Genomic DNA, 20,584 nt, shown 5'->3' with positions numbered 1-20,584 from the left:
CCAAGCCTGGCCAAGAAACTGAATTTAAAACCAACACAAATTAGTGACATGGGCCGAGTGTGATGGCTCACACCCATAATCCCAGCACTTTAGGAGGCCAAGGCAGGCGGATCACCTGATGTCAGGAGTTTAAGACCAGCCTGGCCAATATGGCAAAACCTTGTCTCTACTAAAAATACAAAATTTGGCCAGGTGCAGTGGCTCACGCCTATAACCCAAGCAGGTTGGGAGGCCGAGGCGGGTAGATCATGAGGTCAGGAGTTCAAGACCAGCCTGGCCAACATGGTGAACCCTCATTTCTACTAAAGATACAAAAAATTAGCCAGGGGTGGTGGTGCATGCCTGTAATCCCAGCTACTCGGGAGGCTGAGGCAGGAAAGTTGCTTGAACCTGGGAGGTGGAGGTTGCAGGGAGCCGAAATCACGCCATTGCACTCCAGCCTGGGCAACGGGGCCAAGGCTCCACCTCAAAAAAAAAAAAAAAAAAAAAATTAGCTGGGAGTGGTGGCGCACACCTGTAGTCTCAGCTACTTGGGAAGCTGAGGCAGGAGAATCACTTGAACCCGGGAAGTGGAGGTTGTAGTGAGCCAAGATCACACCGCTGCACTCCAGCCTGGGTATTGCAAGACTCCATATCAAAAAAAAAAAAAAAAAATTAGTGACGTGACCTATTAAGATTAGAGGTCTGGCCAGGTGCAGTGGTTCACGCCTGTAATCCCAGTGCTTTGAGAGGCTGAGGCGGGGGAGTCTAGGAGTTTGAGACCAGCCTGGACAACAGAGTGAGACCCCCATCTCTACAAAAAGTTAAGAAAAGAAAAAATTTCCCAGCATGGTGGCACCTGCCTGTAGTCCCAGCTACTTGGGAGGCTGAGGTGGGAGGGGTTGCTTGAGCTCGTGAGGTTGAAGCTGCAGTGAGCTATGACTGCACCACTGTTTGCTCTCCAGCCTGGGTGACAGAGAAAGCGTGTCTCTTAACACAAACAAAAAAACAGAGGTCCTAGAAAAAATTCGCCAAAATCCATTTTGTCTTTGAGTGATGAAATTGTGATGCTTTTTAATTTTTTCAAGACTTTTTTCTATTTTCCCAATCAGCTACCTTACTTTTATGAGTAAAACAAAAAATAAGTAAAACAAAAACTGCAAGGTTTTGACCTGGTAATTTCATTGTTGAAAGGATATCCTAAGGACATAACCTTAAACACAGGGAAAGCTTTTTGCTTTTTTGCGTAAAAAAGTTTATATTGGCCGGGCACGGTGGCTCAAGCCTGTAATCGCAGCACTTTGGGAGGCCGAGGCGGGCGGATCACAAAGTCAAGAGATCGAGACCATCCTGGCTAACACGGTGAAACCCCGTCTCTACTAAAAATACGAAAAAAAGAAATTAGCCGGGCGTGGTGGCGGCGCCTGTAGTCCCAGCTACTCCGGAGGCTGAGGCGGGAGAATGGCGTGAACCTGGGAAGCGGAGCTTGCAGTGAGCCGAGATCCCGCCACTGGGGGCGACAGAGCGAGACTCCGTCTCAAAAAAAAAAAAGTTTATATCATGGTATTATTTACAATAAAGACCCCCAGGAACATACATGAGGTGAGAATTAATCAGTGAGGACACACCTGCTGTCAGGATTCACATCACGGGTGCATCACCTCCTGGTCATCCATGAAACCAGAGTGAGCCCAGAGGAGGGGAGGGAGGCCGAGGTCACACTGAGGAGGTTTGAAAGGGACAGGGAGTAACTGCTTCTAAGTTACCTTTTCATCTACTTATTTATTTATTTATTTATTTATTTATTTATTTATTTTATTTTTTTTTGAGACGGAGTCTCGCTCTGTGCCCCAGGCTGCGGTGCAGTGACCGGATCTCAGCTCACTGCAAGCTCCGCCTCCCGGGTTCACGCCATTCTCCGGCCTCAGCCTCCCGAGTAGCTGGGACTACAGGCGCCCGCCACCTCGCCCGGCTAGTTTTTTGTATTTTTTAGTAGAGACGGGGTTTCACCGTGTTAGCCAGGATGGTCTCGATCTCCTGACCTCGTGATCCGCCCGTCTCGGCCTCCCAGAGTGCTGGGATTACAGGCGTGAGCCACCGCGTACTTATTTATTTGTTAAACAGAGGGCCAAAATAGCAGACTGTACCTTGGAACAGTCCAGACGGAAGAAGGCCCAGCTGTACAAATGTAAAATGGAAATCCCTGGGCTGAGGTGATGGGTTTTTAGGGCTGTTGGGGTGTGAGGAGCTGAAAGATGCTGGTGCTGCTCCTGATGGGCACAGGCCACACCTGGCGAGACCAGCACCGTCCTGTGCCCTCTGCAGCCTGGGTGCACACGGGAATCCCAGCAAGCCTCAAGCTGAACGAGTCTGACCCTATCCCCACCGACTCCCCGGACAGGCGTCAGGAGCGTGACACGTCCGAGACCAGAAGCAGCACGCGGCACTGGCCTTTCCTCAGACTTGCTGGTTGGAACGCCGCATTTTCATTGTCATCAGGAAAAAACAGAAATAATAATAATTGAGCTCTAACGCAACATTTTTACATCAATTCTCTCACGTACTCTCCTGATAACTCTTATGAAGGGGGTCCATGCATTGTTCCCATTTCACAGAGGGGAAAGCAGGGACAGAGACGATTGTTTAGCCAGCAACTGTGGAGGTGGCTCTTGAGTGGGCAGTCTGACCCGGGGCCGTGCCCCTCATGGCCTCGCAGTTGCCTACTGGGCCAGCAGCTGAACGGGAAGCGAAGCTTATGAAGAAAGTTGGAAAGTCTTTTAGAGAAAGCTGATGAGATGACAAGTCACCCTGCCACGGTGTGTGGGTGGCCTGGAACAGGAAGTGCTTACCGCTGGGGTGCACCTGCTCTTGGCCGTGGAGGGCAGCAGGCTGGCCGGCGCTCACTTGGCTGGGCCAGGAGCAACCCTCCACTCCCAGCCTATCCTCTGTGTGTGTATGTGTGTGTCTGTGGGTGGTATCTGTGCGTCTCTGTGTTTGTCTCTGTGTATTGTGTGTACCTATAGGTGTATCTGTGCCTATGGGTATACCTGTGTGTCTACGTGTGTGTGTGTGTATGTATCCTATGGGTGTGTGTTTCTGTGTGTAGTATCTTTGTGTGCGTCTGTGGGTGTGTGTATCTGTGTCTGTGTGTGGTATCTGTGCGTCTCTGTGTTTGTGCGTCTATAGGCGTATCTGTGTATATATACCTGTGTGTGCGTGTGTGTGTGTATGCCTATGGGTGGGTGTTTCTGTGTGTGTCTGTATGTCCATGGGTGTGTGTATCTGTGTTTGTCTCTTTGTGTGTGTGCCTATGGGTGTGTGTTTCTGTGTGTGTATGTGTATCCTGGTGTGTCTATGGGTGTGTGTGGTTGTGTGTATCTGCGTGTGAGTTTCTATATGGGGTGTCTCTGTGTGTGTGTCTATGGGTATGTGTCTCTGTGTGGTATCTCTGTATGTCTCTCTGGGTATGTGGATCTCTTGTGTGTCTGTGTGTATGTAGCTATGGGTGTAGGTATCTGTGTCTCTGCGTGTGGCATCTCACTGTGTGTCTCTCTGTGTGTGTGTGTGTTGTGGGTGTGTATATCTGTGTGTGTATGTAGCTATGGGTGTATGTATATCTGTGTCTCTGTGTGTGTGTGTGTGTGTTGTGTGGTATCTCTGTGTGTGTCTGTGTGTGTGTGTGTGTGTGTTGTGGGTGTGTATATCTGTGTGTGGTATCTCTCTGTGTGTGTGTGTGTGTGTGTGTCTGTGGGTGTGTATATCTGTGTGTGGTGTCTGTGTGTGTGTGTGTTGTGGGTGTGTATATCTGTGTGTGGTATCTCTCTGTCTGTGTGTGTGTGTGTGTTGTGGGTGTGTATATCTGTGTGTGGTATCTCTGTGTGTGTGTGTGTGTGTGTTGTGGGTGTGTATATCTGTGTGTGGTATCTCTGTGTGTGTGTGTGTGTCTCTGTGTGTGTGTGTCTCTGTGTGTGTGTGTGTCTCTGTGTGTGTGTGTCTCTGTGTGTGTGTGTGTGTGTGTCTCTCTGTGTCTCTGTGTGTCTGTGTGTGTGTATGTCTGTGTGTGTGTGTGTGTGTCTCTGTGTGTGTGTGTGTCTCTGTGTGTGTGTGTGTTGTGGGTGTGTATATCTGTGTGTGGTATCTCTGTCTCTGTGTGTGTGTGTGTCTGTGGGTGTGTATATCTGTGTGTGGTATCTCTCTGTGTGTGTGTGTGTGTGTGTGTGTGTGTGTTGTGGGTGTGTATATCTGTGTGTGGTATCTCTCTGTGTGTGTGTGTGTGTGTGTGTGTGTATCTGTGTGTATATCTCTCTGTCTGTGTGTGTGGTATCTGTGTGTGTGTGTGTGTGTGTGTGTTGTGGGTGTGTATATCTGTGTGTGGTATCTCACTGTGTGTCTGTGTGTGTGTGTGTGTGTGTTGTGGGTGTGTATATCTGTGTGTGGTATCTCTCTGTCTGTGTGTGTGTGTGTTGTGGGTGTGTATATCTGTGTGTGGTATCTCTGTGTGTGTGTGTGTGTGTGTGTCTGTGGGTGTGTATATCTGTGTGTGGTATCTGTGTGTGTCTGTGTGTGTGTCTCTGTGTGTGTGTGTTGTGGGTGTGTATATCTGTGTGTGGTATCTCTCTGTCTGTGTGTGTGTGTCTCTGTGTGTGTGTGTTGTGGGTGTGTATATCTGTGTGTGGTATCTCTCTGTGTGTCTGTGTGTGTGTGTGTCTGTGGGTGTGTATATCTGTGTGTGGTATCTCACTGTGTGTGTCTGTGTGTATGTGTGTCTGTGGGTGTGTATATCTGTGTGTGGTATCTGTCTCTGTGTGTATGTGTGTTGTGGGTGTGTATATCTGTGTGTGGTATCTGTGTGTGTGTGTGTGTGTGTTGTGGGTGTGTATATCTGTGTGTGGTATCTGTCTCTGTGTGTGTGTGTGTCTGTGGGTGTGTATATCTGTGTGTGGTATCTCTCTGTGTGTCTCTGTGTGTGTGTGTGTGTGTCTGTGTGTGTGTGTGTGTGTCTGTGTGTGTGTGTGTGTGTGTCTGTGGGTGTGTATATCTGTGTGTGGTATATCTGTGTGTGTGTGTGTGTGTGTCTGTGGGTGTGTATATCTGTGTGTGGTGTGTGTGTGTGTTGTGGGTGTGTATATCTGTGTGTGGTATCTGTGTGTCTGTGTGTGTGTGTGTGTGTTGTGGGTGTGTATATCTGTGTGTGGTATCTGTGTGTCTGTGTGTGTGTGTGTGTTGTGGGTGTGTATATCTGTGTGTGGTATCTGTCTCTGTGTGTGTGTGTGTGTGTTGTGGGTGTGTATATCTGTGTGTGGTATCTCTGTCTGTGTGTGTGTGTTGTGGGTGTGTATATCTGTGTGTGTGTGTGTGTGTGTGTGTGTGTGTGTGTGTCTGTGGGTGTGTATATCTGTGTGTGGTATCTGTCTGTGTGTCTGTGTGTGTGTGTGTCTGTGGGTGTGTATATCTGTGTGTGGTATCTCACTGTGTGTCTCTGTGTGTGTGTGTCTGTGGGTGTGTATATCTGTGTGTGGTATCTCACTGTGTGTGTGTGTCTGTGGGTGTGTATATCTGTGTGTGGTATCTCACTGTGTGTGTGTGTGTGTGTGTGTCTGTGGGTGTGTATATCTGTGTGTGGTATCTCCCTGTGTGTGTGTGTGTGTGTTGTGGGTGTGTATATCTGTGTGTGGTATCTCTCTGTGTGTCTGTGTGTATGTGTGTCTGTGGGTGTGTATATCTGTGTGTGGTATCTCTCTGTGTGTCTGTGTGTGTGTGTGTTGTGGGTGTGTATATCTGTGTGTGGTATCTGTCTGTGTGTGTATGTGTGTCTGTGGGTGTGTATATCTGTGTGTGGTATCTCTCTGTCTCTGTGTGTGTGTGTGTCTGTGGGTGTGTATATCTGTGTGTGGTATCTGTCTGTGTGTGTGTGTGTGTCTGTGGGTGTGTATGTCTGTGTGTGGTATCTGTCTCTGTGTGTGTGTGTGTGTCTGTGGGTGTGTATATCTGTGTGTGGTATCTGTCTCTGTGTGTGTGTGTGTGTCTGTGGGTGTGTATATCTGTGTGTGTATCTGTCTCTGTGGGTGTGTATATCTGTGTGTGTATCTCACTGTGTGTGTGTGTGTGTGTGTCTGTGGGTGTGTATATCTGTGTGTGGTGTGTGGTATGTCTCTGTGTGTCTGTGTGTATATCTGTGTGTGGTATCTCTGTGTGTGTGTGTGTGTGTGTGTTGTGGGTGTGTATATCTGTGTGTGGTATCTCTCTGTGTGTCTCTGTGTGTATGTGTCTATGGGTGTGTGATCTCAAGGACTAAGAGACTTTGGGGGCCCCTTCTAGAGCTGAGGCAGCAAAGCTGCCCAGAAATTGGGCCCCAGCCAAGCAGAGCCACTGAGGTCGGAGCCACTGAGGTCGGGCGGCCAACACTGAACAGGCGGCGCCCGGTCCCTGCGGGGAGGTTAATGCAGCCGCAGTGTGCAGGCTCAGGCAGCAGGCGGCAGCGTGCCCCTCAGCCATGCCACGTTACCTGTGAGCCAGCACAGCAGGGAGTTCCGCTTGCCAGGCGGACACCCGACCTGGACTGAAGGCACTGGAGCAAAAGAGAAGGTCAGTGATGGGCACAGTCAGGAGACAGGACACGGAGCCACAGGCACAGGACAGAGGCAGACCTGACGGGGCCAGGCTGCTTTGGGCAGAGACGGGCCCAGTGGAGAAAGGGACGTGGCTCTGATGGGAAGGGTGCTCAGGGCACAGCAATGAGCCCTGTGCGGAGATGGGCAGAAGCTGGCTGAGTATGCCCAGTCATCTCCCCTCCCTTCTGGCCACACTAAGTGGGAACAGAGAGACTACGGGTGGAGGGACCAGGCCTCCGAGGCTTCATTGCACAAGCAGTGCCTGGGGGAGGCCTCCCGTGCCTGCCCGCCCTTCTGAACGAGATTTCCTCAAGCTGAACAGAGAACAGCTGCTCTTGGAGGCACAGGAAGTCCTCCCCAGGCCTCAGGCATCTGGCAGGGTCCACCTGCTCAGAGCCCCTCTCTGGGGCCCTGTCTGTCCCCTGCCCAGGGAGCCTGCCATACCCCACTCATCTGGTGGAGGGGCCGACGACACGGTGGGTAAGCTGAGCTGGGTGTCAATATTCATGGGTGCCCTACCCCCATGCCCCCTCGGGGTCCTTTCTGTCAAAGGACAATGAGGCACAGCACAGAGCTGCTCTGGGAACTGCAGCTTGTACCCCACTGGCGTGGCCTGTTCTCCAGCACCAAAGTGGACTTTCTCTCTCTACCCTGCAGCAGCCTCGCCCCAGGACCGAAGGCTGGAGAGGAGCGAGGAGATGAGCTGGCGAGGCCTGGGCCTGCAGGGCTTTGTCTGCGGGGCTCTGCGGGGAAAGCCTGAGCCACTCAGCACCGGAGAGGGCACTGGGGCGGCCAGAGCGGCGCGTCCCCACACCTTCCATCACACCTCTCAGGGGGTGCCCAGTCTCCCTTCTGTCTGTCCCCAAGGCCCTTTATTCCATCGGAGCTGACCTCTAACCAAAACCCAGTAGCCGCGTCCCTCGGAAAGCCAAACCCATCTGTAGCCTGCCCTGGCAAACAGGCCCTCGCCTGGCTCCTGACCTCAGGCACTTTGGACGCCCAGACTCCCCTCCTGTCCTCAGGAGCAGGGCCCTGGGCCTTCCTCCCCACAGGCCTCCTCCCCAGGCAGACTGGTCTCCTCACCACCTCTGGACATGCCCTCCACTGCCTCCTGGCCTTTGCTCTAAAATCCCTCTCTCCTCTCTTCCCCTCCAGTTTCTGGACTCCATCCAAAGGGGCAGCTCCCTCCGCTCCTCCATACCACCCACAGGCCCTGGCGGCTCCCACCTCACAAGCCTCCCTCTGCCCCAGCCAACTGGCTATGAGCTCTCGGGCCCACGCTCAGTTCTGGTGTCTGTCCACGGCTCCCCAGCTGCAGGGGGCCAGAGTGCAGCACAGACCCTGCCCAACAACTCACCAGAGGGGACCGAGGTCAGGGCCATAGTCCCATAGTAGGAAAAGGCGCCCGTCTCAAACTTCATGTTCTCCTTCCCTGCCTCCACCTCCACCTTCCCCTGAAAACACACAGGGCTGGGGTTAGAGACAGAGTGAGGGAGGAAAGAAAGGATGAGGCAGGATGGGGAGTAAGGAACAAGGGATGGTGGGGCAGGAGGAGGGGCCGGTACTGGAGCCCTGGAGAGCTCAGGGGCCTGACCTGTGGGATTAAGGGAGAGCACAGCCTCTCCTTCATCCTGTCTGGGAGAGCACAGCCACGTGGGGCAGGTGGGGCTCGAGGGCAGGCGGCAGGCTCCCCAGGCCGGGAAGCCATGCACCTCCGCAGCAGGTGGGACAGAGGGCCCGAGGGGTGCTGCGGTGCCAGGGGGAGCAGGCGGCAGGCCCAGGGCTGAGTGGGCTCACCTGCAGAATGAGGATGAAGTAGTCGGCCGGCTTATTTCGGGTGTACAGGTAATGGCGGGCGTAGTACTTATTATGCTCATCAAACTTGAGTTCCTGAATGACATCTGGGTACTTGAGCAGCCGCAGCAGGATCTTCTCCGATATCAGGGAGGGGCTAAACTGGGGGACCTCTGTAGGAGGACAGAGAGGAGACCTTACACGGGGCTGGCCAGGTGGCCCTAAAGCTTGATCACCACTGTGCGTCCACCCCAACCACAGTAGCCGCGCTGTGGTCAGACTCCCTCCCTGCTCGGCCGGCCCTCAGTTCTGTATCTCCCTGGGGAGGGAGCACGCTTGGCTTCTGACTGGTTAGACCCGAGGCTGCCTGCCTGCCTGCCCGGGCTTGAACAGTAGCTCCTGCAAGAAAAGCACGTGACCTTGGGCAAATTACATAACCCGCATCTCAGTTTCCTCATCTGTAATATGGGGGTAAAAGCTTCACAGGGTGGTTGTGAGGGCGAATGGGATAGCACGTGGACAGCACTTAGTCTATGTGACTATAATTATTGCATCAGCATCGATATCCCACAGGAAAAATAATGGAGAGGGAATTACCATCCCTTTAGCAAGTAAGGGGTGGGAAGAAAGATGAATTGGGTGGGGTGGGGGAGGGGGCAGAGCGGGCAGAACAGAACCTGTCACCCAAGTCCCCAACGGAGCTTTGAATCAGGGCGGAAAAGAGAAATGTCTCTGAACTAGAGGTGAATTCCTGCGGGAACCAGCACACGTCTGCAGAGGCGAGGGCTGGAGAGATGAGAGCAGAGCTGGACGCAAGCTCCTCAGAGTGGGTGAGCGCACGAGGGGTTCAGCCGCACCCAGCAGGCCTGCAGAAGGGGAAGGATCCCTTCTTCCCGTTCCACAAGCCCTGATGGGCCTGGCCAGCCTAGGGGCCCACCTCAGTGGTTATTTTCTTTTTTGTTGTTTTTGAGACAGAATCTTGTTCTGTGGCCCAGGCTGAGTGCAGTGGCGCATTCAGAACTCACTGCAGCTTCAAACTCCTGGGCTCAAGCGGTCCTCCCACCTCAGCCTCCTGAGTAGCTGGGACCACAGGCATGCAACTGTCCCATCCCACAGCCTCCTGAGTAGCTGGGACTACATGAGGGCACCACCATGCCTGGCTTTTGGATTTTTTGTAGAGATGGGGTCTTGCCATGTTGCTCAGGCTGGTCTCGAACTCCTGGGCTCATGCAATTCTCCTCCCTTGGCCTCCCAAAGTGTTGGGATTACAGGTGTGAGCCATAGTGCTTAGTCATTATTTCCCAAACTATTAACTATAATAACCGGGATGCTTCCTAGAAGTTTGCAGTAGCTGCCCATTAATGGCAAACGAATCGCAGGGAGATCCCCGGGGGTGGAGTAGGCACCTGGCCCCTTCCAGGGGTGGCTGTGTTGTCTCTGCACCCCTCACCTGCTGCAGCCCTCGTCCTATGAGGGAAAAGTAGCCAGAGACCCAGGACTTCTCCCCCTGTGACCGTATTTCCACCAAGACCGGAAGGTCCTCCTCACGCTCCTACCTGTGGCTAGGAAGCGATGAGCAGCCAGGAGGAGCTGCGGGGAGATTTTCACTTTGAGCTCACTGTCCGTATCCTTGAAGGCGGAGAAGTCGCGCTTGTTCTTCTCAGACACCCGCTTCCGGCTTCGGTTGTCAGCTGCCGGACGAAGAGCGTGGAATTGAGAACACAGACCCCAGAGGACTCAGGAAGAGACCCGCCCCGCAGCTCCTGCTCTCCAGCCCCTAGTCCCACGCAGGAGCAGCGGGCTCTGGCTGGCAGGTCCCCAAGGCACAGAGGCCGAGGGTGAAGGTAGCCTCCGGGCAATGCTCTCAGTAACCTGCTCCCTGCTCACCGCGGCCAGTGCAGGGCACCTGGCCACCGGGCCTCGGGATGCTAGGCCTCCTGTGTCCTGCACTATGGCCCTTCCAGCTAGGGACACCAGGCTTTGATCCAAGAAGGAAAGGGGTCCTGAGCCTGTGGAGGGCTGGACTCACTGTACATGTCGGACTCATCCAGGATCTCCGACTTGATGATCTCCTCGATCACGTCCTCCAGGGTGACCAGGCCCAGGACCTCGTAGAAGGGGTCACCCTCACCCTCGTTGTTTACCTTCTGCACGATGGCCAGGTGGGACTTCCCTGTGGGCCAAAGAAGCAGGTCAGACAAGAGTCCAGAGGCCAGTCATGAGACTCCCTCAACCAAAACATTAATTCTAGATGTAGGGTCATAGGTCACCAGGATGGGGTCATGGCGGTTTTTCTCTTTTGCAACTTTCCTGACATTTCTACTACAAACGGACATTGCTTTTATGAAAAGGAAAACTAAAAGTCATTTTTAAAAGCATTTCGTTAAGGACTGCTTTTTTGTTTTTCTTTTTTTTTGTGGGGGAAGGACAGGGTCTAGCTCTGTTACCCAGGCTGGAGTGCAGTGGCACAATCATAGCTCACTGCAGCCTCCAACTCCTGGGCTCAAGAGATCCTCCCACCTCAGCCTTCCGAGTAGCTGAGACCACAGGTGTGCTCCACCATGCCCGGCTAACTCTTTTTATTTTTTGTAGAAATGGGTCTCACTATGTTGCTCTGCCTGGTCTCAAACTCCTGGCTCAAGCAGTCCTCCCGTCTCAGCCTCCCAAAGTGCTGGGGATACAGGCATAGGCCACCATGCCAGGCCAGGACTACTTGTTTAAATAGGATAAAAATGAGGGCCGGGCATGGTGGTTCAAGCCTATAATCCCAGCACTTTGGGAGGCCGAGGCGGGCGCATCATGAGGTTAGGAGACCGAGACCATCCTGGTTAACATAGTGAAACCCCGTCTCTACTAAAAAAAAAAAAATACAAAAATTAGCCAGGTGTGGTGGCGGGCACCTGTAGTCCCAGCTACTCGGGAGGCTGAGGCACGAGAATGGCGTGAACCCGGGAGGTGGAGCTTGCAGTGAGCCAATATTGCATCACTGCACTCCAGCCTGGGTGACAGAGCGAGACTCCATCTCAAAAATAAATAAATAAATAAACAAACAAATAGGATAAAAATGGCAACACTGGGAGCGGTGGCTCACACCTGTAATCCCAGCGCCTTGCGGGGCTGAAGCAGGCAGATTGCTTGAGGCCAGGAGTTTGAGAGCAGCCTGGACAACATGGTTGTCTCTACTAAAAATACAAAAATTAGCCAGGCAAGGTAGTACACACCTGTAGTCCCAGCTACTCGGGAGGCTGAGGCAGGAGAATTGCTTGAACCCAGGAGGCAGAGGTTGCAGCGAGCCGAGATCGCGCCACTGCACTCCAGCCTGGGCAACAGAGCAAGACTCTCTCCCATAAAAAAAAAAAAAAAAAAAAAAAAAAAAGAAAAAAAGACCCTGCCTGGTGCCACTTATCAGGGGCTTCTGGGACTCTTGGGGAGGGGAAAGACCCAAACTGACAAAGGCACAGAGCGGCCAAGCGCTGTGATTAGGTGGGGCAGAGACTACAGTCAGAGAGGGGCCGCCCCCTCAACCCAAAGTGAGGGAAGGAGGCTGAGGTGGGACAGGACCCTCCACAGAAACCCTGTGGGGTGGTGGGTCTTCCCAGACCCGTTTTTGAAGGCCACACCCTGCTCTTATGGCCCCAACCCCAGCGAGTGGCAACAGGGGCCAGCCGAGAAGGGCCGGGTCCACAGTCTAGGTGGGATGAATCCTGTGTGCCGTGCCCGACTCGCAGGAGCGCAGGTTTGGAGCAGCCTAGGAAGAAAGGCCCCGGAAATCTGGGAAGGTCAAGTCAGGGTCTTCTGCAGGGCTTCCCCTTCACAGTCCAAGCGCCTCGCTCTGGGGACTAAAGAACTCATCCTAAATGCCCTCGGTGGAGGATGTTTGCCAGGTCTTTAAGGCCACAGAAAATCCCCCAGCCCAAGATGGGCTGTCACAACTTCTAAGGGCCTCTTAGGGAGAACAGAGAGAATGCAAGGTCTCATGACTAAAGTAAAAATTCTCACAATACACCCCACGTGATGGGGCCGAGCACTGCGTTGTGAAAGTTTTTCACACACATGCCGGGGCAATGATATATGTGTTTCCCACTACAGGTTCTGGTCGAAAAACGTTTAGCGCATTGCCAGACAGAGCCATGGCTGGACTCGACTGAAAATTCCCTAGTATCGGCCGGTCGTCATGGCTCACGCCTGTAATCCCAGCACTTTGGGAGGCCGAGACGGGCGGATCACAAGGTCAGGAGATCAAGACCATCCTGGCTAACACGGTGAAACCCCGTCTCTACTAAAAAATACAAAAAACTAGCCGGGCGAGGTGGCGGGTGCCTGTAGTCCCAGCTACTCGGGAAGCTGAGGCAGGAGATGGCATGAACCCGGGAGGCGGAGCTTGCAGTGAGCTGAGATCGTGCCACTGCACTCCAGCCTGGGCGACAGAGCCAGACTCTGTCTCAAAAAAAAAAAAGAAAAAAAGAAAATTCCCCAGTATCGGCCGGTTGCTGTGACTCACGCCTGTAATCCCAGCACTTTGGGAGGCCGAGGCAGGCGGATCACGAGGTCAGGAGATCGAGACCATCCTGGCTAACACGGTGAAACCCCGTCTCTACTAAAAATATCAAAAAAAAAATTAGCCGGGTGTGGTGGTGGGCGCCTGTAGTCCCAGCTACTCTGGAGGCTGAGGCAGGAGGATGGCGTGACCCTGGGAGGCGGAGCCTGCAGTGAGCCGAGATTGCGCCACTGCACTCCCCCTGGGAGACGACGAGAGTCTGCCTCAAAAAAAAAAAAAGAAAAAAGAAAATTCCCCAGTATCTTCCTAGAGATGAGCCAACAAGTTCATGAGATCTGTGAGGCCCTCCAGCAGGGCGGCAGCGGGCCAGGCCAGGACCCCGGGGTCTGTCCCCAGGCCTCTGTACCTGCTGGAGGCTGTCCATACAGGAGTGCCCTCGAGAAAGACAGTGCCTGGAAGGGCCTGGGCATCCAGCTAAACGATGTCACCACATGGGGATGGGAATTAAAGCAAGGCAGCGTTGACAGGCTGAGTATCCCTTATTCCTCACTGGGGAGCAGAAGTGTTTCAGATTTCTGATTTTTTTTGGATTTTGGAATATTCGCAGAATATACACCATTGAGCACCCCAAATCTGAAAATCTGAACTACACAACGCTCCAGCGAGCTTTTCTTTTGAGCATCATGTTGGTACTCAAAAAGTTTTGGATTTTGGAGCATTTGGGATTTTGGATTTTTGGATTCGGGATGCCCAACCTGTACCCCCTTTCAGATGGGCACCCTCTAAAAAGCCTGGTAATGCCCAGTTATGGCAGAGGATGGGGAAGACAGACAGGCCCTCACACGTATCTGGTTGGTGGCCAGGTAAAAGGGTACAACATTTCAGGGGGCCAGTTGGTCAGGATGTCACAAAATCAAGGGTTCCTAACCTTGGACTTGGAAGGTCCACTTCTAGGAACTTACCCTAGGGAGAGGCAACCTTCACAAAAGACACAAGAGAAAGGGGCTCTTGGCAACATTTTTTTTTTTTTTTTTTTTTTTTTTTTTTTTTTTTTTGTCGCCCAGGCTGGAGTGCAGTGGCCGGATCTCAGACACTGCAAAGCCTCCCTCGGGCTCTGTCTCACCCAGTAGCTGGAGTGCAGTGGCGCAATCTCGGGCTCGTGTTACAGGATGGTCTGCAAGCCCTCCGCCTCCCAAAGTGGGTTACAGGCTTGAGCCATCCCCTGCCTCAGTCTCGCTCTGAGTAGTGCTGGGCAATCTCGGCTCACTGCAGCTCCGCCTCCCGGGGCGCCCGCCTCCTGAGTAGCTGGGACTACAGGCGCCCGCCACCGCGCCCGGCTAATTTTTTGTATTTTTAGTAGAAACGGGGTTTCACCGTGGTCTCGATCTCCTGACCTTGTGATCCGCCCGCCTCGGCCTCCCAAAGTGCTGGGGTTACAGGCGTGAGCCACCGCGCCCGGCCGGCAACATTCTTTTTAACAGCCCTAAACCAGAAAAAACCTAAAGAAATAGCGGCAGGTCACAGGGACTCAAAAGGGGCCACAGCTACTCAAGGCAGAACATGGCGGAGGTGGATGAATGAAGTGCGGAACGAAATCCAAAATACGCTATTAGTGAAAGAGTAAGTCACAGATCGGAATGCATGGAGCCACCTGCTTGCACAGAAACAAAGCGGGTGTGTAGGCTTCAACTGCCCTGGAAGTGTCCGGAAGCAATAAGAGCGGTCGCCTTTGAGGGTATTTGGAGTTTGGGAAGGAGGCTATTATACCTCTCTGTATACCCTTCCATATTGTTATATTTGATGGGCATATTTTACTTTTATAATTTAAAAACAAAACAGACAAAATTAAGGGGGAAAACAAAATTAAGAGAAGAAAGAGAAGCTGGTGAGAGTCTCCAGGGTGGACAAGGGCCATCTGTGCCTTCCAGTGCCACAGAGTGAGCCCCAGGGAATGGGGGTGTGTCCTTTGACAAGGTTCAGTGAGCAGAACCTGGTTCAGACCCCCAAAGTCAGAAAACAACCTCCCCACTACATTCACATCCCTAATTACTCCACAGGCTCAGACCAAATCCTGACCAATGAAACGTTCCCTCACAGTGAAAGGCTGGTGGCCTCTCTCTTTATTTTTTTTGAGACAGAGTCTCGCTCTGTAGCCCAGGCTGGAGTGGCCCAGGCTGGAGTGCAGTGGTACAATCTCAGCTCACTGCAACCTTCACCTCCTGGGTTCAAACGATTCTCCTGTCTCAGCCTCCTGAGTAGCTGGGTGCGCACCACCATACCCGGCTAATTTTGCATTTTTAGTAGAGACGGGGTTTTGCCATGTTGGCCAGGCTGGTCTCGAACTCCTGACCTCAAGTGATCCTTCTGCCTCGGCCTCCCAGGGTGCTGGGATTACAGATGTGAGCCACCGCGTCCCGCCTGGCAGCCTCTCTTAAAGTGGAAACAGCCCTGCTGCCGATGAGATGAGCTGATTCCCTGAGCAGGGTCTTAATACCACTCTTAGTCCCCCGCCTCCTCTCTGAGGCCCCTTGGTGGGATCCACTGCTCTGTGTGTGCACCCTCGGGTGGCGGCCAGCCGCACGACAGGTACCTTGTAGGTGTGCAGCCCTGGGCACCGTGTACACGTGCACCCCTCCTCTGCAAGTTGAGCTTTGGGCACCAGCTGATGACTGGCCAACTGGGGTTCCGTACGGAGGTTCCAGCCTGAGGGGCCAGTCAGTCACCCTCTGCAGGGTGAGCTTTGGGTCCCTGGGCTGTTTTTGCTTTTTTCTAATTTGTCTGTCCAGAGGGGACATCTTTTTGTCCTGGTAGAATCTTCCCCTCCCCGGGCCAAAGACCTCTGGTCAAGGTCACCAACGACCTCTCATGGTGGAGTGTTATTCTCAGATGACCTGCTGACCAACAGTCACTCCCTCCTTTCCCCCAGAAGCCCTTTCTGCCCTCCCAGTGCTCCTGACCTCAGGGGGCCGCTGCTTTTCCCTGACCACTTAATGCTGGAGACACTCAGAACTCAGTCTGTACCCCTGGTCCCTTGCCTAGAAACTTTAAATACAAGTGTACAAGTGTCCCAGATAAATCTCTGCAGCCCTGTCCTCTCCCGTGCCCTCCAGATTCCTCTATCCAAGTGCTGCCTGACGTCACTAATACCTTGAAATTAACGCAGCCAAAACCCAGCTCATGCCCATCCCCCCAACACTCCTGTCTCCCTTCAGGGCAGCTCTGTCCCAGTTACCAGGCCCACGGGACAGTGAGCCCGACCTCCTCTTTCTTTTTTTTTTGAGATGTAGTCTTCCTCTGTCACCAGGCTGGAGTACAGTGGCGCAATCTCAGCTCACTGCAACCTCCACTTAGCAGGTTCAAGCGATTCTCCTGCCTCAGCCTACCAAGTAGCTGGGATTACAGATGCTCACCACCAGGCCCAGCTAATTTTTTGTATTTTTTAGTAGAGATGGGGTTTCACCAGGTTGGCCAGGCTGGTCACGAACTCCTGACCTCAGGTAATCCATCCTCCTCAGCCTCCCAGAGTGCTGGGATTACAGGTGTGAGCCACCGTGACTGGTCCCTCCTGTCTTTCTTTGTGCCTCTACACCCATTTGGCAGGAGGAGAAAAGTAACCAGTGAGGGGAAGGGGAGCGGGGAAGAGGAAGGGAGGTCGAAGATGGAAAGAATCATTGTAGATTTGAGTAGTTTGGAAGTTTCTATACTTTGGAAATTACTGCTAACTGATTTAACATCTAAAACAAGAAGATCAATTTAGAACTTATATTTAGGATTCTCATTGTATAAATTCTAATAAAATTGTATTTTGTGTGTGTGTGTGTGTGTGTGTGTGTGTGTGTTTGAGACGGAATCTCACTCAGTGCAGTGGTGCGATCTCGGCTCACTGCAATCTCCACCTCGCGGGTTCCAGTGATTCTCGCACCTCAGTCTCCTGAGTAGCTGGGATTACAGGCACCCACCACCACAATCGGCTAATTTTTTGTATTTTTATTAGAGACAGGGTTTCACCATGTTGGCCAGGCTAGTCTCGTGCTCCTGACCTCAAGTGTTCAGCCTGCCTCAGCCTCCCAAAGTGCTGAGATTTCAGGTGTGAGCCACTGCGCTTGGCCATAAAATTGTGGGGTGGTTGTTGTTGTTGTTTGAGATGAAGTTTCACTTGTTGCCCAGGTTGTAGTGCAATCGATCTTGGCTCACTGCAACCTCTGCCTCCCAGGCTCATGACATTCTCCTGTCTCGGCCTCCCAAACAGCTGGCATTACAGGTACCCACCACCACGCCCAGCAAATTTTTTATATTTTTAGTGGAGACATGGTTTCACCAGGTTGGCAAGGCTGGTCTTGAACTCCTGACCTTCAGGTGATCCACCCGCCATGGACTCCCAAAGTGCTGGATTTCAGGTGTGAGCCACAGTGCCCAGCCCATAAAATTGTATTTTAATGAACTACCTTATGTTATTATTGGTGTCTATTCAATTGGCTGATTAGACTTTGGGGGTGTCATCAGCGAGGTGCAGTGGCTCACACCTGTAATCCCGGCACTTAGGGAAGCTGAGGCGGGTGGATCACCTGAGGTCAGGAGTTCGAGACCAGCCTGGCCAACATGGTGAAATCGTCTCAACTAAAAATACAAAAAATTAGCTGGGTGTGGTGGCAAGCGCCTATAATCCCAGCTAGTCAGGAGGCTGAGGCAGAAGCATCATTTGAAAGCAGGAGGCAGAGACCCACTCCACTGTACTCTAGCCTGGGCAAAAGAGAAAGACTTCGTCTAAGAAAAAAAAAAGCATGAAAATTAAAACAATACATCTACAGCTGAAAATCCACATTTTTCAAAGTAGTCCTTAGTCAGTGAAAAATGATTGAGGAAATACAGCAAAATGTTAGTATTTGCTTGAGCCATATAAAATTGCTGATGTTCAATTATATTTTACCAAAACCAGCAATTCATGTGGCTTAATCTATGTATGGGAGATTCAGGATGGTTTCTATTTTCTTTTTATACTTTCCTATATAAAAATACAAAATTTTTCATAATCAATAGTATTAAATTCTTTTTTTTTTTTTTGAGATGGAGTCACTCGCTCTGTTGCCCAGGCTGGAGTGCAGTGGTACGATCTCACCTCACTACAACCTCCACCTTCCGGGTTCCAGCAGTTCTCCTGCCTCAGCCTCCTGAGTAGCTAGGATTATAAGGATGTGCCACCATGCCTGGCTAATTTTTGTATTTTAATTTTTTTTTTTTTTTTTTTTTTTTTTTTTTGAGACAGAGTCTCACTCTGTTGTTCAGGCTGGAATGCAGTGGTGCGATCTCAGCTTACTCCAACCTCCACCTCCCCGGATCAAGCAATTATCCTCTCCCAGCCTCCCAAGTAGCTGGGACTACAGGCACAGGCCACCATGACAAGCTAATTTTTGTATTTTTAATATAGAGTTTCACCATACTGGCCAGGCTGGTTTCGAACTTCTGACCTCAGGTGATCCACCCACCTCAGACTCCCAAAGTGCTGGGATTACAGGCATGAGCCATTGCACCTGGCCAGATTTTTGTATTTTTAGTAGAGATGGGGTTTTACCATGTTGCCCAGGCTGATCTCTAAAACCCGACCTCAAGTGATCCATCCACCCACCTCAGCCTCCCAAAGTGCTGGGATTACAGGCGTGAGCTACCATGCCCGGCCAACAGTATTAATTTCATAATCAGAAAAAAAAAACAACCACATTCATTAGGCCGGGCACATTGGCTCACGCCTGCAATCCCAGCACTTTGGGAGGCCAAGGCAGGTGGGGAGGTCGGGAGTTCGAGACCAGCCTGACCAACATGGAGAAACTCCATCTCTACTAAAAATACAAAGTTAGCCGAGGGTGGTTGCACATGCCTGTAATTCCAGCTACTCAGGAGGCTGAGGCAGGAGAATCGCTTGAAGCCAGGAGGTGGAGGTTGCGATGCGCCGAGATCACGCCATTGCACTCTATCTTGGGCAATAAGAGTGAAACTCTGTCTCAAAAAAACAAACAAACAAACAAACAAAACACATCCATTAAATTAACTTTAAAAAAAAAATCTCTAGGCCGGGCGTGTTGGCTCACGCCTGTGATCTCAGCACTTTGGGAGGCCGAGGAGGGTGGATCACGAGGTCAGGAGTTCAAGATCAGCCTGACCAACCTGGTGAAACCCTGTCTCTATTAAAAATACAAAAATTGGCCGGGCGCGGTGGCTCAAGCCTGTAATCCCAGCACTTTGGGAGGCCGAGATGGGCGGATCACGAGGTCAGGAGATCGAGACCATGCTGGCTAACACGGTGAAACCCCGTCTCTACTAAAAAATACAAAAAACTAGCCGGGCGCGGTGGCGGGCGCCTGTAGTCCCAGCTACTCGGGAGGCTGAGGCAGGAGAATGGCGTGAACCTGGGAGGCGGAGCTTGCAGTGAGCTGAGATCCGGCCACTGCACCCCAGCCTGGGCGACAGAGCGAGACTCCGTCTCAAAAAAAAAAAAAAAAAATTAGTCAGGCGCGGTGGCACGCATTTGTAATCCCAGCTACTCAGGAGGCTGAGGCAGGAGAATCACTTGAACCTGGGAGGCAGAGGTTGCAGTGAGCCGAGATCGACCCACTGTACTCCAGCCTGGGTGACAGAGCAAGACTCCATCTCGAAAAAATAATTAATTAATTAATTAATTAAGAATTAATCAAATAAAATAAAATTCTAATACCGCTTCCTCTGGGACTTCAGGGTTCCCGAGCCTTCCCAAGTACTTTCCAAGCACTGCAAGAAAGGGAGACCCAGAAAGAAGGTGCCTGGCACCCTGGCTGTCCCCACCGTCTTCTCCAGGCTTTGCCTGGCGGCATGCTTGCCCACTCTGTCCTTCAGCGACCTCTGTCCAGCAGCAGCCAGGTGGGACCATGCCCTCCACAGTCAGAGAACAGCATGTGAGGCCTCCAGAAACCCCGGATGGCTGGGCAGACCACAGGTGCCAGTCTCAGCCTCCCTCACGGCTCCCTCACAGCTGGCGCAGGTGCAAGGAGTGAGGATCCCAGCCCCGCCTGAGTCCCTCACAGCCCCTCCTGCTCCCCAGCCTCCGTGTCACCTCTTTATCCTTCTGCCCTGGGCTCAAACATGAGCCCTGGGTGCCCATGTCGGCTCTTAGGACCCTGGACCCCGACCCATTTCTTTCCTTCACAGCTCTGTGCCATTGGCTGACTGGCATCTATCTCCCACTGACCAGGCTGCAGCCCAGTGAGGCCTGAGTAGTGCCCTCACTCCTCGCCAGGCTACCCCAACCCCTCCCACCGTGCCTGGCACAGCAGGTGCTCCACACCCCTGCTGGATACAGAAAGGATGGCCCCGCCCTGCACAATGCCCCTTTTAGCAAACTGCTGTGTCCTCCTTCCCCGCCCTCCATAAAAAAGACTTTACAGTCCCTCAAAGCCCTTAAGAAAAACATATTACAGGTGCCGGGTTACAAAGTCCACAAGGGCCCTGAGAGGGCCCTACTCACCAGCTCCAGCTGCCTTTTCTCGTGGGGAAAAGCCAGGGGCCCCAGAGCAGACCAGGGATTCCCACCACCCGAGAAGGAGTCCTCTGCATCCTACTCACTGAGTCTCCCAGGAAGGTCCAGCCTCTGAGATCCCAGGGGCCCAGGATGGTCCCGTGCTCTCAGGACCTCCCATGGGAGAGGTGCGGACTGGGCTGACTGAAAGCCACAGGC

At 52.4% G+C, this 20,584-nt stretch overlaps 1 protein-coding gene across 3 annotated transcripts in view; it reads right to left on the bottom strand.

Moving 5' to 3' along the window:
• CNNM4 (cyclin and CBS domain divalent metal cation transport mediator 4) overlaps positions 1–20,584 on the bottom strand; it is a 54,435-nt gene that overhangs the window by 6,028 nt on the left and 27,823 nt on the right. Inside the window, exons 2-6 of one of the 3 annotated variants that reach the window (XM_050755089.1) lie at positions 10,414–10,557; positions 9,941–10,075; positions 8,388–8,557; positions 7,948–8,044; positions 6,485–6,547 (exon numbers count right to left, since the gene is read on the bottom strand). In XM_050755089.1, the coding sequence (XP_050611046.1) occupies positions 6,485–6,547; positions 7,948–8,044; positions 8,388–8,557; positions 9,941–10,075; positions 10,414–10,557 (609 nt within the window). The remainder of the gene's footprint in view (positions 1–6,484; positions 6,548–7,947; positions 8,045–8,387; positions 8,558–9,940; positions 10,076–10,413; positions 10,558–20,584) is intronic. The other 2 variants (XM_050755090.1, XM_050755091.1) reach the window with 2 other exon arrangements.

The sequence above is a fragment of the Macaca thibetana genome, chromosome 13 (genome assembly GCF_024542745.1).
Source record: "Macaca thibetana thibetana isolate TM-01 chromosome 13, ASM2454274v1, whole genome shotgun sequence".
NCBI classification, from domain to species: domain Eukaryota; kingdom Metazoa; phylum Chordata; class Mammalia; order Primates; family Cercopithecidae; genus Macaca; species Macaca thibetana.
Note: the sequence above shows the minus strand (reverse complement) of the source record. Positions and strands in the feature narration are given on the sequence as shown.